A 17,065-nucleotide genomic window follows, 5' to 3' on the forward strand; every position below is an offset into this window, starting at 1 on the left:
AAAATATAAATGCATTTTGGCTACAATTAAATATTCAATACACTTTTATCCAACCCAAAACAAAATTTAGGACATTTGTATCTTGTTGAATGAGAATTCACACAGTTTTAGGCGAAGAGAACTTCTATGGAAGCGTGTATCCATCCCCCAGATTGGATATTATTTTATTATTTATTAGTAATTTAAATTAATAAATTTACTGCTTTGTAATTTTCTAAGAATGAATAAATTGCAATGTTTAGCTGCATAGCCAATTCGTATGTAGTGCTTGCATTTTTATTATTTTATTTTAATTTCGGCCACGACTAACACATAGAAATCATGTCGGCTACAGTGAAACATAAAGATTCTAATGAGAAGCTCTTTCTTTAACAGAAACGAGGACACGCTAAATGTTCATTAGGTCTTGATAACTAAGCCTACGATTTTATTTTCCCCATGAAGTTTTTTTAAATTACTCAGAAACTAAGAGCCATTTTTATTTTCCCTCAAGTGAAAATATAAAAACAGCCAGTAATGGAGTCCCGCGGGCAGCACGGTGGTTATGGCAACGACATGTAACAAGCCGAAACCTAGACCCTCCATATATTCACCATCATTCACGCCCCTTTGGAGGTACAAATTCATTCTTTCTTTCTTTACGGTTCTCTTCTCCGCTCACCTTTACTCTACAATTCGTGTCCAACTGCGCGGGGGAAAGATGAGCGATATACAAAATCACTCTCACGAAGACCTCACCCCTCCTCCAACTCCTCCTCCTCCTCCTCCTGCTCCTGCTGCTGCTTCATCCGAAGTGACTGTTGCAGAAAATATGGTTAATACCCAACAAGACTCCACTCAAGACCTTGCTCCTCCATCCTCTCCTCCTCCTCCTCCTCCTCCTCCTGCATCCCCTCCCCTTTCTCCATCTGCCCCTGCCCCTGCCCCTGCCCCTGCTCCTGCTCCTGCTCCTGCTCCTGCGGTTGTTCCATTGCGCTATCAAGCCCAACAAACCGTTCCCTTCAAATTAACCGAAACATGCCTGCTGCTTCTGCACAGAGGAGACATCACCAAGTGGTTTGTCGATGGTCAATCTGATGCTATTGTAAGTAGCTCTTCGTATGAATGAACTATATGCTACTTTTTTTTGTTTTAGTCTCAAGTGATTGTACTAATTGAGTGTTTTTAGTTGAGGCAAGGTTGAGGAGGAATTGCCCCTTTGTAGGTCACCAGATCAATTCTATCTATAGGAAGCAAGTGAACCATAGGAAATATTATGATATCACAGTAGTATTCTGATTGGCTGCTTTTGCTAATATCATATGGGGCCTTCTGATTTTTCAAGAAAGCAAGAGCAACCTTGAGTGTTCATTAAATTCCCCAAAATGTATATGACATCGAGGTAAATATGGTGTTAAACTTAATATAGATATAAGGTTATTGGGAATTGATGCATGGCAGATGGCTGATTGTAAGCGGATGGAGGAAAGATGGCTGATATCCAATGCTGCTTGGTGTTTTAATCTCGCATCCTTAAGTTATTGTACGAATTAAGTGTGTCTATTTATCTTCAGGCTAATGAGGGATTATAGATAACTCTTTAGCAACAAGGGCAGAGCCAAAATAGGTCACTAAGTCAATTCCAGCTTTAGCAATTGTACCACATGAAGTATTTTGACAATTATGCTAGGTTGTAATTGGCTGCTTTTAGGATATATTGTATGAAGTCTCAGAGTTATCTCAAGATGGAAAAGAGCAATCCTAAGTCGTCGTTGAACACCTCAACATGTAGATATAATCATGGTAGGGATGGTCCAAAACAAATTAAAGGTAAAATGCTTTGATGAATTAAGTACCGTTGTAGGCAGTAACCTCCCTTCTGAGAACAGTAGACCCCCTCTATCTATCTATCTACCTATGTTTGTGTTTATATGTTTATATTTATATATGAGTGTGTTTTGTATAATCAAGTTACTGCTTACAGGACACGCCCTTTCTGTCAAACTTCATAAGGAAAATACAATTCTCAGATTAGAGGTGCTTCAGATACAACCCTTTATCTAGTTAGTGTTAGGAAGTAGATACGCCCATTCTGTTAGAGGACTCCACCAATGTCATCCAATGTAGCCTGATAGTTGTAACATGAAACACCTGCAAGAATATCATTATGCCATGAATTGTTGACCTATCTACTCAGAGCCAAGTTATCTTACATTTTCCTGCCAAGGACATCAATGAAGTTCGTTATGGTCTGGTTATGAAGATGACCATTTGTAAGCAAATCCCTTGTCAATCATGGCTTGAATTGCTCCTTCAGTCGAAGGAATAGCTATGACAAACAATCTTTCCATTTGTTCAGATAGATTTTTGTTCAAACATCTTCATTGGCTGGACCTTAATGGACACCTGAGTTCCATTGCTTTGGCATAGCCAGCTGCTAACACAAATGCAGCTTCCTTGACTCATCTTATCAACTATGAAGATGACACTATTTGTTTAGCAAGAGATACGAAGGACACCCCTTGAGATTTGCTTGTTCACATGTAAATCAGAATTTTGCATATTTGGCAGACTAGGACTAGGAGATTTTCAATGATAAGCTCCTCAGCAGATGAAGTTTAAAAAAGGATTGAAATTGGTATTTGTGAATTCAGTTCACTCACTGGAACAATCATATTAGGAAATAGCAGAGTGTTAGGAATTCCCCAAGTAAAAATAAAAATTTAATGCATTAAAATAGTATATATTAAATTTTGCTTATGAAGTAATGAAAATCTTCTCTATTAAATTTGAATTTTGTGTTGTATATAAGCTAGTTAATGAAAAGCTTCTCTTGTGTCTGTGTGTGTTATATATTTGTGCATGTGTTCTATATGAATGTCATATCTTACTCCGCTAAATCTTCTCTAATAACTTAGAAAAGTGTGTTATACATGTGTGGTTTTTTACGAATGATGTATCCTACTGTATCCATATGAAAGGCCTTGAAAAATGGCCATCTCCATATCTGATACCATATCAGTGTCCTTGCAACTTACTTTTTTCCAAATCTACTGTTTGGCTAAGACTGCTTGTGTATCCTATCCTTAGATTGGAAAATGTTGTGGAATGGAGAAAACACTATGATTGAGATTGCTATGTTGATTGAATTGGAGGCTTTGGGCTTACCTATAAATTTGCCTATATTTCGTCCTTCCATTAACCGATTAGTTTGGTGTGATAGCGGCCATCTCCTTGTTTGAAGTTTCATATCTAGGTTCCTCTGGAAATAGAAAAAAAACAGGGCAAGGGAAGGGAAATTGACAATTTATCATGAAGGTCACATGGGATTCAGACTTCTGTATCATCTATTGGTGTGGCCTATGGAAATGAATGGTCCACAGTCCACAAGAAATGTGTGCCCTAGGAATGGAGAGAAGAGGCCTAATAAAGACATCTTGATGGAGGAGTTCTGTGTTTTCCTTCATCAACACATTTATCATGGCTCTATCAGATTCTAGATGAAGGATTGTGTGATGTGGGCGTGTAAGTAAACTGTGAAACCATAGTTACTGATTGGGAGGTTCTAAAGTAGGTAATGAAGGACTTGTATACTACTTGTAGCTAAAGGGATGTGTATGATATTACATACAATATTTCTACTGCTGCCATGTTTCCCACAGCTGGCTTTGTCTGGCAAATGCAAAGAAGTCTCTTTGTACTTGATGTGAATTGCAACAGTGGCCATGGAAAGACTAGGTTCAGGGTAAAGATGAGAAATAGCAAACTTGACTACCTGCAGAATATAATCCCTTCCCTATTCCATTCCGCCATGGTTGGAGCTCTCTGGCCCTTGGATTTTCCTTGATGTTAAGTTGACTATTAGGCTCGGATGCTTTATGGTTATCCTTAGAATATGTTTTCTTGTGATCTGCTTAAACTACTATTGGCAATCTGTGAGTTTTCTGTGATCGTTGTTTGTGGGTGATTCAATCTCTATATATTTTCCAAAAGAAAAGAATTATTTTGTATGATGGTGGTGGTTGTTTTTTTTATTTGCTTTCAGTTTCAAAATAAAATAGAGTTAGAAACAGAAAGTGCAAACTGTCTTGATTGATAGAGAGAAATTAAGATCCTGTACTTCATGTGCTTCTAGTTTTCAGTTTCACAGTCATGTTTTATCCTTACTTGTTAGAGTGTATGCACTTAAATGTGAAAATGGAAATAATTGAAGCAGAGTGTCCTCTTGCTTCTTAGTGCTCTTAGGTTTTTACTGTGTCCTTGTTTCCAACTGTCCCTGCCCATTGGCTGGAGAGCTTTAGCTCAGCTTGTTATGACTGTGATATTTAACTCAAAGTATACTAGCATTACAGCTGGAGAACTGCATCTGAGTCTGGTTTCAACAGACAAATTTAGGGAATATGACATATTATAGAAGGGCTATTTACTACTTTTTAAAAAAATTCATTGAGGATTTCACCATTTTTTAGCAACTAAAGAAATATTCTTGGACCGAATGATTGCTTCTGACAGGTGAATGCAGCTAATGAGAGGTTGCTTGGAGGCGCTGGGGTGGATGGAGGTATTTTTTTGGAATCTTCTGTAGATTAGTGAATATAGAGATTTATATTTTTTATGTTATTTCAAAAAAAGTCTTCAATTCCCCAGCTATACAATTACTTTCTTTCAATATCTGTTTTGACTTCCCCAGCTATGTGTATCTTACTTTTTTCTGCTATCAATTGTCACTTTTCCAGATATACACGCTACACTTTATTTTGTTAATTGTTTATGTTTCTCCAGCTATACACAATACTGCTGGACCTGACCTTTTCAAAGCATGCAAAAAGATTCCACTGATTCAACCTGGTATTCGATGTCCTGTGGGAAGTGCAAAGATTACAAGGTAAATCTTAGTATCTAGTTATTTACTTTCTTGAAGTATTTGAGATATGATTTTCTACTAAATGAAATATTGATATGCAGAGGTTTCCGATTACCTGTATCGCATATTATTCATACAGTTGGACCCATATATGATCGTAGAGGAAGATCAGAAAGTAAACTTTCTGAGGCATATCGGTAATCTTTTATTACAGATAAATCGTTTTCCCAACTTCTCTTAACAGTGGTATTGCTAGAAGAGGATTAATTATTACTATTTCTTTATTTAATATTATTTTTTATTTGACTTAATTAAAATGGTTGTATATGCTAATGGATTACAATACATCCATAATGACATTGCATTTCACTGTGAGGCAGGAGCTCTCTTGATTTGGCTAGAGAAAATCAAATAAAGTACATTGCTTTTCCTGCTATATCATGTGGCATATATGGGTTAGTTTTAAGACATGGTTTTAAATGATTCCAAGTACAAAGAAATGCTTTCAGTTGTTATTAAAATGTTTTCTGTTAGAATATTATTGCTGTTATCTGGTTGTATCTGTTGAAACTCATTAAGGATCACTGAATGCAGATATCCTTACAACGAGGCTGCAGAAGTATCATTGACTACAGTGAGAGACTCGTCAAAAGATTTAAATGAGGTCAGAACACTTTTGCCAGGATTGATATGCTAGAAACTAATTCATTTCAAATATTAGAGGCTGAGGCTTTGAGTAATTTTTTTGAATAAACATAACTGCTGATAAGTAGGAGATTTTCCACAGCAAGTCAAATCATGACATTGCTATCAGGATTCAATCATGTAGTATTATAGTCAAACTCATTGACCATGTAGCTTTTTAGTTTTAAATTTTGACTTGCTGTGGAAAATATCTCCTACTTATAAATTGATGAGCTTAAGGGGCTTTTTCCATTCATTTTCATGGGAGATGGGTTCTTGTGAACTTCTACTCATGAAGCATGGGTCAATGGGTTTGACAGAATAATACATAGTTGAATCCTGATAGCAATATAATAAAACTTAAGTACAGTCAACAAATGTACGTTATTATGTTATTATTTGTTTCTCTGTGGCAGCAACAAAATTTTCATGCTTCTGTAATTCATCTGTATGCCTAAAAAGTGGATATTAAATCTCACTTGGTCTGTGCCTGTTCTCTGTTCTAGCGTGTTCTTTTCTTTATTCTGGATCAAAGTAATCATTCTGTTTTTTGAAATTACCAAATGTGAATGACCATTATGAATCAAAACCTATTAATTGTGATTCATTATGGATTCTGTAGATTGAACTATGAATGGCATGTTTCTTCTTGATTGTTAACCAGAAATGACATCTTGCAAAATGTTGGATCCAAAAAACTTTAGGGTGATACATAAAAACATCTTAATGTTTTTGAGAAATATGCATAGCATGTTTGAGCCGATGAAGAGTGATGTGGTAAAAATTTGCAATTGTAATTATCTTAATGAAGATTATGCTTTATCAAATAAGAATAATAAAATTAATGTTTTCATACCCATAAAAGGAGAATGCGGGCAAAGGAACTACCCACCAATGCTAATTAACACCACTGATGGGAAAGATAAATGCAGCATATCAAAAATCTGTTTTGTGAGAAGCCAATCCACCCCTTCATCTTTTTCTCTAATGACTAGCAACAAGTATGAATTTGGCTTAATGACTCCATATGGACCATGGTGATGTTCTGGACTACCATCAAAAACCCAACAAAAGCGATTTCAAATCACATTTTTGCTGTGCATCTTTTCCAGCAATTGCAGCATTGCTAAAACCAATAAGAATCACACCAACAGTTATTCCAATATTGAATATAATGAAAGGGACTTTTGGAAGGTCAGAAACAATTCTCCAAAAGTGCCTTAGCCATCTGCGACGACTTATTGATCACCTGCAACAACATACTGATCACCTGCACCATGTTACTTTGCAAGTGTACATGGAGCATGTGCTTGATTCTGGAGCTTTTTCAATTCTAATAATTTGACCATATTTTGAATTGCAAGGGTGCAAATAGTTCTCCAAGGAAGGAAGATTCAATATTTGAATTTCATGGGTACATTCTTAAGCAGGGTATTGCATCCATAAACACTGACACTAGAAATAACCTAATTGGCATGGACTTTGCCAAGCAACTATAGGTTCAACCAGAGAAGATCAAGGAAACCAAACAGCTCTTAAGAATTATCATTTTTAGACAATTTGAAGCTTACCATGGTGACAATTTGTGGCATACCAAGGACAGCTATGTTTTGCACTCAGATTTTTTTGCCATGGATATCCATAGATTGAATATTGTTATTGCATATCCCTGGTTTGAGACTAGGGAATATTAATAGGGTTGTGCAAAAAAGGATCATGAAACTTTGTCATAGGGAGAAAAGGGTAACTTCTTATATTATTGCACTCAATGTTGACCAAAGCAAGGACAAAATAGAGTAAGAAGATGAATATGAAAAAGAGTATAAAGGAAGAATCAAAAGAAGAATACAAAGAATATGAAGAAAAGAAACAAAGTGCTTTTACTTTAGAGATGAACACATGGTATAAAAAGTTGAAATGCCCAAGGGAGTGGAGAAAATAATTCTAGAGTTAGTAGGGAACAGTCCTTTGTGGTTATAACTTATAGGCTAAGTTGTCGGTTCATATTAAACACACACACGCATGCATGCAGCAGCAAATAAGTTCATATACCACTATGCTATAATAGCAAAATACACCACCATACCAATGTTTCAGTTCAGAAACAATAATTTCAACATTAGTAATCAGGCGTCACAATCAAATATCATCAAAAGCCATCAAGCAAATCATCATCATTCTGCTGTTGCAAATTAGAAGCAAAAAAAGAAATGCTATAGGCCTGTTTAATTCCAATGTTGTGATTTGTGCCATATTGTAAGCTTCACACAGTAATTGTCGTACTCGATGATTCAAAGCAAGCAGATTTGGATCAAACTGGAAGAAACTAAGAAAGCAGGCTTTGGATCAAGATTTAACCACAGTAAAGATCTCTTAAGATATTGTTCAATCCATAGTTTTCTATACATGTTAGCCTATATGCACAAATATGATCAGTATTTTGAGTCAAATCATGTACTCGAGTTTAATTTGCATTTTGAAAAATTAAACGAAATGGTGTTTTTTGACCAAATTCTTTGAAATTGTGTCTGGTTTCCTATGCTGGAATCCATAGTTGCTCAAAAGTCGACTGCATTCTGCCAGTGTTTCCTTTGAGAAAATTCTCAACAAAATTCAGTCTCTATGGCAGACTTTTGAGAGAATTGAACCAAGAATTCCTAGGTCCCGGACAGAATCTGGTAACTCAGCTTATAGACTTCCACATCATAATGACAGGTAACAATCACAAGCATGGTAATGCATATCAAATAAGCACTAACTATGAAACAGATAGAATTGGAGGAGCAATGACTATTGCTTAACATGCAATCAAAGGAGAAATGAATTTGGAGGTAAATAGAATATGAGCCATACAAAGAAATATGGTTATAAAGGTTTGGAGAAGCACAATCAAGCTAAATTACTCAAGAAAACCACATATAGATGGTTGGATGATAGATCATGGTGTCATAAATTTAATGATTTACTTAGGCTTCTCATGTTTCAGGTATACAGCATGTCAAGGTAGCATGGTGTGTTATGCACCATGAGCATATGATATTATGGGTTGATGGAGATGTTGACGCATGACACACTTCCCTTTAGTTGGTTTAATTGGTTATATGAATAGCTTTTTTTATTTATTGCTTTGGTCAACCTTTATTGGGATTAGTTTCTTCATTATTATAATGGAAACAGGACTGTGCGTTTGGGATCTCAAGATGGATGCATAGCATGTAGTGGCCTTTGATAAGATATCTTGTACAATATGGCCCTGCCTAAAGGGTTAATTTTACTCTAAATATAGTGAATATTAGGTCATTTTGGCCCACAAATATCACTTATGTTTGGGTGATGGCTTTTTTAATTTTGCATATTATTATTGGTATCTTGCATTTTTCTTTCAATTATATGTCCACATAAGATTGTTGAGAATGCTCTGTTTTTCATTTGGTTAGGCAAGCTTAATACTTGAAGTTTAGTACCCGTGGGATTCTCTTCACAAGCTCCCAAGTAGCCGATACCAATCCAGTCCATCCATTGTATTTGTCCGTATGGCCAAAAGTGAAATAGAACTTTGAAGAGTTATAACACCAACTTAAATGCTATAAGTACAAATTTTCTTAAATAGAGCAAATATAAGCTTTATGACATAAAGCCATAACATAAATTTTACTGTGAAAAAATATAATCTTATGATAGATATTTGAACTGTATTACCTTTCTATATTTTGTTGCTATTTAATTCTTCTAGCGGAAATACATTTGAGGACATTATTTTGCCTTCATTGTTGATGATTACATGTTCCTTTTTCAATTGACTTGAAAACTATCTGGTTCATCTCTTGACAGGTTCATTTTGTTCTCTTTGAAGCACCTGCCTGGGAGGCATGGGTGGAAGAAGCAAATGAGTTGTTTGAACAAGCTTAAATTTACAGTCAATAAAGGAAGCACGATATTGCTAGAGTAGTGTCACCTTGCTGATCACAGGGAAACCCAAGATATTTTCATGGTTTGGTTGTTAGGTTGAGGACTGAGGTCTAATGTTTTGACATCAACATGGCAGTTGGATCATATGCTACACAAGTCTTACTTTTCTAATCCCTATCGACATTTCTTTCCACTTGTTTGGAGTCATGATTATATCTGACATTGTGATGTTGTATTCATTTCTCCACGGTTGTTATTGGTGACTGGTGTTTTTGGACGAATAATATCCAATTTTCAATGAAAAATGCAAGTTTTATTGTGTTACATGTTTTCAGTTGCATTAGATATGTATTCCTTTACTGAAATAGAAGTATTAGAACAATATTTATTTCTCGAAGAATATATCCATTGCAAGAATTGGTAAATCTTAATATTAATATTTTGCCTAGGAAGAAAAAAATAACCTCTATACCACAAAGGAATTGCTAGCAAAACTGGCAAATTAGCGAAATCTTGATGTTTGGATCTGTTTCTTAATGATCGATTATCAACAATTTAAGGCCTACCTGATCTAGGATGATCAGGGTACCACCCATAGAGAAACAGCTGGTAATGTTTTCAAATGCACCAACCACTTGTCGCTTTGTTGAATCAACCAGCATATATGGACACTGGCACAGAGTCTTAACTTGTTATGTTTCTTTAAGCAGCTCCAGTAAAGACTGAAGAACCTTGCATAAGCTGATACTGGAAATCATAAGATGGATGATGAATGTTTACACTTCTACTCGTAAACATCAAACTTGTTTTCTTTTAGTTGGGTTTAGCTTGTTTTTCTTTTTTAAAGTTTTTTCGTGACCACCTTAACTAGTGTATTGTTCTCAAGACACAACACAAACTGTTTCAGCTCATTGTTTAAACACTTCTATCGCCGTGTTCTTCTTCACCTCACCCTTTGGCTTTGGAGGCTTTGGATTACAATTTATACTTAGCTTTCCCTTTTGGCCATGTGGAGATGTTATACAAGAATGCAAACAACTCTTATAGATTCCATTTGTTTTTGTCTAATTGTATGAAGCATGTGAAAGATGCAAAGATTTAGGTATATGCCCAAAATTTTATTAAAAACATACACCAATGCGATGAGCCATTAAACTCGCTGGAGGCATTGATCACTGGATATTTTTTAATCTTTGATGCTCGTTCAATAGTCCCCAGTTCTGGCAACTTAATTGTCCTGGGGTCTACCCTGAGAGGATCCATCGAAAGGCAAATCTTGGTATTTGTTTTGTTTTGTATTTTCTGATAGACAGACTTTTTTTGGTGAGATGGCATGTGCTAAGGCGGGTTTCAATGTAATGACCAAGTCACTTTGTGAGGTCAGTCTCAACATAAACCAGTATTTTGGGGATATATGTTTAAACTTTTATTAAGTTTATTCATAAGATTCGATTCACTATAAGTTGTACATATGTTTTTGCAATTTTCTGAAAAGATGATCATATTTATTAATTTATATTAAAAAAATAAAGTAAATGTTACAACCCTTTGTATCATATTTGAACTTGCTATATTCCTATTTGATTTTTTTAAAATTAATATATGATATCCAAACATTCAACCTTTTAAGTTATAAATTTAGTAGTTATATTAGAGATAATTGAGCCTATGGGCTTATATGTTGGTTTAAAATTTATTTCTGGTCAATTACAACTATTTCATGAGTATTTGATTTGTTTTTCATATTTCTATTTATTTCTATTCTTGTGCCACATAAATTATGGGAAAAAATAAAATTAAGAAAATAAATTAATTTCGTATTTTTCTGTTGGATTTGCTTCATCACCAACCAACATGAGAAGATGTTACATAGAATATTCCTCAAATTTGTCAATAAGAATATTCAGATGTAGAAGGTAAGTACTTATTTTATTTCTTAATTAATAGTATGTTGAAATTAATCTATAAAGTGGTTGCAAGGTCGACGGTTGTAGTTTTCAGATCTGATAACCATAATGCATGTATAAATCTCTCAAGATATGCTCTATATTGTATCTTTGTTGCACTTTGTTAGTTTGTATATAGTTGAAAATATAGGATATAGTTGAATAAATTATCATGCTCTAAATAATCTAGATTATAAAAAGCTATTCATGGGTCAATAATTTTTTATATTAAAATCCAGATTGTATCATTTAAACATGCATTTTAAAAAAATATATATATTTGGTTATTAAATTATTAATATTTTTATTTTCAATTTAGCAATTTTAATTTTAAATATGTAAAAAAGAAAAGATATATAACTAAACAATGGAAAAAAAAAATTAGAAATAATGTGTCAAATTATTGAGCTTTATTTACCATTTATTAAATTAATTATTACGATGCTTTATGCACAATACATCACTCTCTTACAAAATAACTATATAGATTTTACTATATACTTATCAACTCTATAGATTTTACTACCTTGTTACTCTAAACTTGAATATTCATACACATTACAAAAATAAATGTATTTTAAAAAATATTTTGATTCCAATAAATACCTTGCTTTTCCATTTTCAAATGTCAATATACCAACAATTTATGTAAGTCAACTATCACTTAGAATTTTTTATATTACACAATCTTTCTTACATCATTTCTATTTTAAGGAATTAGAGTTCAAAGCTATTCATGTCTACTATCGTTATCATTCTACAATGTAATTACAACACATTACACTAAACATATCACTGCTATCGCTTCTCGTTGCACATACAAAAACATGCAACTTCTACTTTATGTTTCTTTTTACTTCTAGGTTTTCTCTACAAAACTTACACAAATGAAATAAGAAATCATATACGACAAATCTAATGTGTGTTTAAATGAACTCATTTCTAAATTTGATATGCAACCAATGCTTGAGACTCATATGTTAAATGGGATAGACTTGCTCCATATTTTGTCAAAGAAATAAGAGGGAAATACTTAAGACATCAGGTCTCTTGTAGCCTTTATCTATTCCTAGCCAATGTTGGGAAGAGGTGTCCATGGACTTCATCACAGGGCTTCCCAAATCTAAAGGTCACAATGTCATCATGGTAGTAGTTGATCGCCTCACTAAATATGCACATTTCATTGCATTATCAGATTCTTTTACAACAAGTATAGTGGCAAAGTTTTCTTGGAGAATATCCAAAAGCTACATGGTACACCTAAGGTTATAGTTAGTGATTGTGATCCTATCTTTACTAGTTGCTTTTGGAAAGATTTATTCTCATGTTTGGGTACTCAATTGGCTCATACTTCTTCATACCATCCTTAATCAAATGGGCAAACTGAGGTTGTTAATAAATGTTTGGAAGGGTATCTACGTTGTTTCACTTCAGAAAAATAATCTCAATAGGTAGATTGGCTACCTCTTGCAGAATGGTGATACAATACTTCGTTTCATAGCTCATCAAAAATATCTCCATTTTTGGTACTTTATGGATATCATCCTCCTTCCATATGCTACGTGGATCTATGGCCAAGCCGAAGCAACTATGATCTTAACGTAACAAGCTAGTGTTGAGTGTCGCATGACATGAACAACAAACCATTGGCCCCTACACTAATTAATGTGTCCTAATTCCATACCCACCGCCCTTCCCTACCCAACACCACATCATCATTAAAGGTGTCACCAAGGGTTTAGGCAATAGAGGACCACTTGCTTCATCAAAAATAGGTACTTTCAAGTTTCAAGGAGAATTCAGCTATGTCACAAAATTGAATGAAACAACAAGTAGACCAACATTGTAATGAAAGAAATTTTGAAGTTGGGGACTGGGTCTTCTTGAGATTGCAGCCTTATAAACAAATATCAATGAAGCAACAAAAAAAGAATAATAAGTTGTCTCCAAGATATTATGGACCATACCAAATCATGCAAAAGATTGGTAGTGTTGCCTACAAGCTTGAGTTGCCACCAACAACAAAGATACATCCAGTTTTTCATGTTTCTTGTTTGAAGAAAGTAATTGGGTAGAATATTCCTACTCAAACAGTACTACAAGAACTTGATGAAGAAAGAAGAAGAATTTTGGAACCAAAGTGCATTCTTCAAACATGCACGAAGAAGTTAAGGAACAAAACCCTAACTCAGTATCTCATCCAATGGAAGAACTTACTAGTTGAAGAGGCCACTTGAGAGGATGAGGAGTTCATTCAAAAGAATCCACACTTGGTTAGCATTGAGGACAATGCTTCTTTCAAGAGAGGGGCCATGTTATGCCCTTAATATTAGTGTATATAGGGTTATGAATAGGCAACTTTTGGCTATCTTAATCCTTAATTAAGTCATGTTATCATTATTATATTATTATTTAGGTAGGTAGGCCAGCCTAGGTGTTATGTAGGGTTGTGCCTATTCAACCTAAGCATTATTAGGTATATATAGGAGTTTGTGAGTCTTATTTCAAGATCATATTGTGAAGTGTGTTCTCATTGGAGATATTTGGAGGTTGCCCAATCGAAGTGGCTTATTACTCTCAGTTATTATCAAGTATTTATATAATATTTCATATTTTTTCTTCTATTGTGCAAGTTATTTCATTACAATTTTAAAGATATAGATTTCATGGACTCTTTTAAGAAAAACAAGAAAATGCCATCCTAATTCACTTTTCCAAACTCATTTTGAGTTTTGTGTGAATGGCCAAATCACTCTAGGCCTGGGATTAATTTTTTTTAAAAATTCAATCATTCTTTAAAAATATTTAATTGATATTTAAAAATTTCAAGAAGTACAAATTTTAGTGTGTTGATTCCATCATAGGTCTACATCTCTCAATACCCACTGATGTCATTTTTTTGGAAAACTAATTCCAAGTTTGAATCTTAGAATTTTAAAACATTTTTTATCCTTCATTCCCAATCAAGTGTAGATAAATCAAATTTAAAAAGATATTGACTATAACTGAATTTTTAAAATTTAGAACCAAAAACATAAAAGATAAATTTAAAAGATATTACTCTTAATTTTCAATTATTGTTAAATTATAATTAACCTATGTATATACATGATTTTTTATTTTTTATTATTTCTAATATACAAATAATATTTAAATATGAACAATCTTATTAACAAAAAAATTTGCAAAAGAACATTAAAAAAATGTTACACTTTATATATATTCTTATTATAATATTTATATAAAATTGGCCTGTTAATGGGCTTGGTAGGGCTATGCATAAGATGAAAAGGGATAAGGTGTATTGGATACCACCAGAGGAAGGATGGGTTCAAATAAACTTTGGTTAGGCTACTAGGGGAAATCCGACGAGTGCATCTTGAAGGGGATTCAAACATAATCACTAATGGAATAAAGAAAGGCAAGTTGGAAGCATGGCATCTTGACAAATATATACAACATATTAGATGCATGTTAATGGAGTTTGAAGACTTTAAGGTTTCCCATGTTTTCAAAGAAGAAAATCAAGTGGCTGATAAGTTGGCCAATATGGGTGTGGATGCAACTATGGGGATTCATAATGAAATTTATCAAGACCTTAGACTTCTCGAATTAAAGTAAACATAGGAAGAAACAATGAAGAGGCCAAAAAACAAAACAAATATAAGGCATTTTGGTTGATCATTTAGGGAGTGCAAATATAATCATGAATCCATTCCCTCGATGGCATTCATGAATTTATAGCTTTCATGAGATTACAATCTCTACCATGTGCTAGAGTTTACAACAATTTATTGGCACCCTGATGAGAGTTTGCTTCCAGAGTATTTGAAAGGTGTGAATTTGAGGAAAAATATGGCACTTCGCAGGGTTTGAAGCAAGAAAGTTGGTAATGGAGGCAAATTTCACACTTGAATTTGAGAATCAAATGCAAACTTATGAAGGGAAGGTAATAGTCCTGCAATTAAAGAACATTTTATGTTGAAATCTAATTGAAAAGATCACTGTTAAGAGAGATTGTTGAAAGAGGGAGATTGTTGAAGAAGACTATGTGTTTCAATCATTGTTTTGTCACTCATGTCAAACCTGTTATTTGCTAGTAAGACAACTGCTTATAAGATTCAAGTACTATCACTTAGTTGATTGATGAAGAGGATTTGATCAATAAGAGGTAACAAAACCACCTAGAGGAAAGGTTGAGTTAAGATTATGTAATGAAGTACAAAGAATAGTTAAGATAGTGATGACATGATGTATTGATAATCTACTTAAGGTTACAAACATTGGCTACACTAAGAAATTTTAGAAGAACAAGTTGTACAAAGTTTTTCTACGAAGCTTGACTAAGTAGATAGTAGGTGTCAAGAAAAGTCAGTGCAAGCCGAGAAAAAAGTCAATTGGAGTCAAGTGAAAGAAAATTCTAGTGGATTCTGAGTAAAGTTTAGTTGATGTTGAGCATCAATATACTTTATTTGATGCCGAGTGATTTTATAGTTGATGTCGAGCAAAGCAGTATGTGTCGAGCATCAAAAGATTGATAATGTTGAGCTACTGCATTATGTTAAAGATCAAAGATTTTTCAAATCAAAGCTGACAAGTTTGTTTTCTTCAAACTTGTGAACCAGGAGGAAGATAAGGTTGATGATTTAGTGGCACAAAAATTAAAATATTTTTGAGGTTAATTCAAATAGATTCTAGGAGAAGTTTCTAGAGGAGACAAGATATGGGGTAGATACATTGTATCCTACCTAATCCATCCAAAACCCTAAGTTGGATGATGGAAAATGAGTGGGAAAATATCCTAATTTCCTATTTAGAGGAATGTTTGGTCATGAAGCAAAGAATTCATGCACGAGAACCCAAGGAAGAGGAGTTAAGGATTTTGCTTCATCAAGTGACCCAAGAGAAGAGTCTGCAATCAGGTGATGTTGGAGATTGCCTTTGCCCTAAGCTATGTCAAATTTGATGATATCAAAGGCTATGACACTGTAAAAAAAATGTGGGATGCCCTGCACACCATCTATGGAGGAGACAAAAATGTTCAAAGAGCCAAATTTGAGAATCTTAGAGGTAAGTTTGATGATATGAGAATGGAAGAAGGTGAGAATATTTCTCAATATATTGCTAGAATAAAAGAAGTTGTTAGTGCAATAAGAGGAGCTACTAGTCATATAGATGATGATATTGTGTTAAGAAAAGTCTTGAGAACATTACTGCCTATTTATCCTGAGATGTATTCTAGGAAATGATCTAATCCTTGAAGGTCTGGTAGGTAGACTCACTACTTTTGAGCTATCTAATTTTGATAATTACAAACCTGAGAGTCTTGAATCTACTTTCAAAGCTAAGTTGTTATTGAATGACTCTAATCAGGTGAAGCAGAAGAAGAAGAGGAAGATAAAATATGTATCTAGTGATAGTGATACAGATGAGGAAGATGTTGAACAACTGGAAGCACTACTGGAAAGAAGATTTCACAGAGGAAAAGGTAAGTTCAAAGGTAAGTTACCCATCATTTGTTTCAATTGCAATGAGGTTGGTCATATTGTCGCAAGATGTACATGAAAGAAGAACTACAGAGATGGTAACAAGTACAAAAATAGAAGAGAAGATGACAACAAATATTTGCCTAAGTTAAAGAAACTTGATAATGTAGTGTGCAAACAATGTCAGCTAGGCAAAA

The 17,065-nt window shown here is 34.1% G+C and overlaps 1 protein-coding gene across 2 annotated transcripts; it reads left to right on the forward strand.

The window, feature by feature from the left end:
- Positions 1-380: 380 nt before the first annotated feature.
- LOC149533466 (uncharacterized) lies at positions 381-9,760 on the forward strand. 2 transcript variants are annotated; one of them, XM_089803998.1, is made up of 7 exons: positions 381-1,084; positions 4,492-4,540; positions 4,762-4,864; positions 4,945-5,040; positions 5,224-5,298; positions 5,438-5,507; positions 9,359-9,760. In XM_089803998.1, the coding sequence occupies exons 1-7, from the start codon at positions 545-547 to the stop codon at positions 9,434-9,436; spliced, it is 1,011 nt and encodes a 336-aa protein (XP_089660124.1). In that variant the 5' UTR covers positions 381-544; the 3' UTR covers positions 9,437-9,760. The 2 variants fall into 2 exon arrangements, with proteins under 2 accessions (XP_089660124.1, XP_089660125.1); XM_089803999.1 differs by having other exon boundaries at positions 410-1,084; positions 5,224-5,259.
- The last annotated feature ends 7,305 nt before the right edge of the window (positions 9,761-17,065 follow it).

Source organism: Cupressus sempervirens, chromosome 10 (assembly GCF_028749045.1).
Source record: "Cupressus sempervirens isolate cs-2001-9-10 chromosome 10, ASM2874904v1, whole genome shotgun sequence".
NCBI lineage: Eukaryota > Viridiplantae > Streptophyta > Pinopsida > Cupressales > Cupressaceae > Cupressus > Cupressus sempervirens.

Coding starts and splice junctions, on each gene's coding strand:
- LOC149533466 (XM_089803998.1), top strand. CDS start 545: ATGGCAACGACATGTAACAAGCCGAAACCTAGACCCTCCATATATTCA. Junction 5,041..5,223: donor AAACTTTCTGAGGCATATCG/GTAATCTTTTAT, acceptor ACTGTGAGGCAG/GAGCTCTCTTGATTTGGCTA. Junction 5,299..5,437: donor ATATCATGTGGCATATATGG/GTTAGTTTTAAG, acceptor CACTGAATGCAG/ATATCCTTACAACGAGGCTG.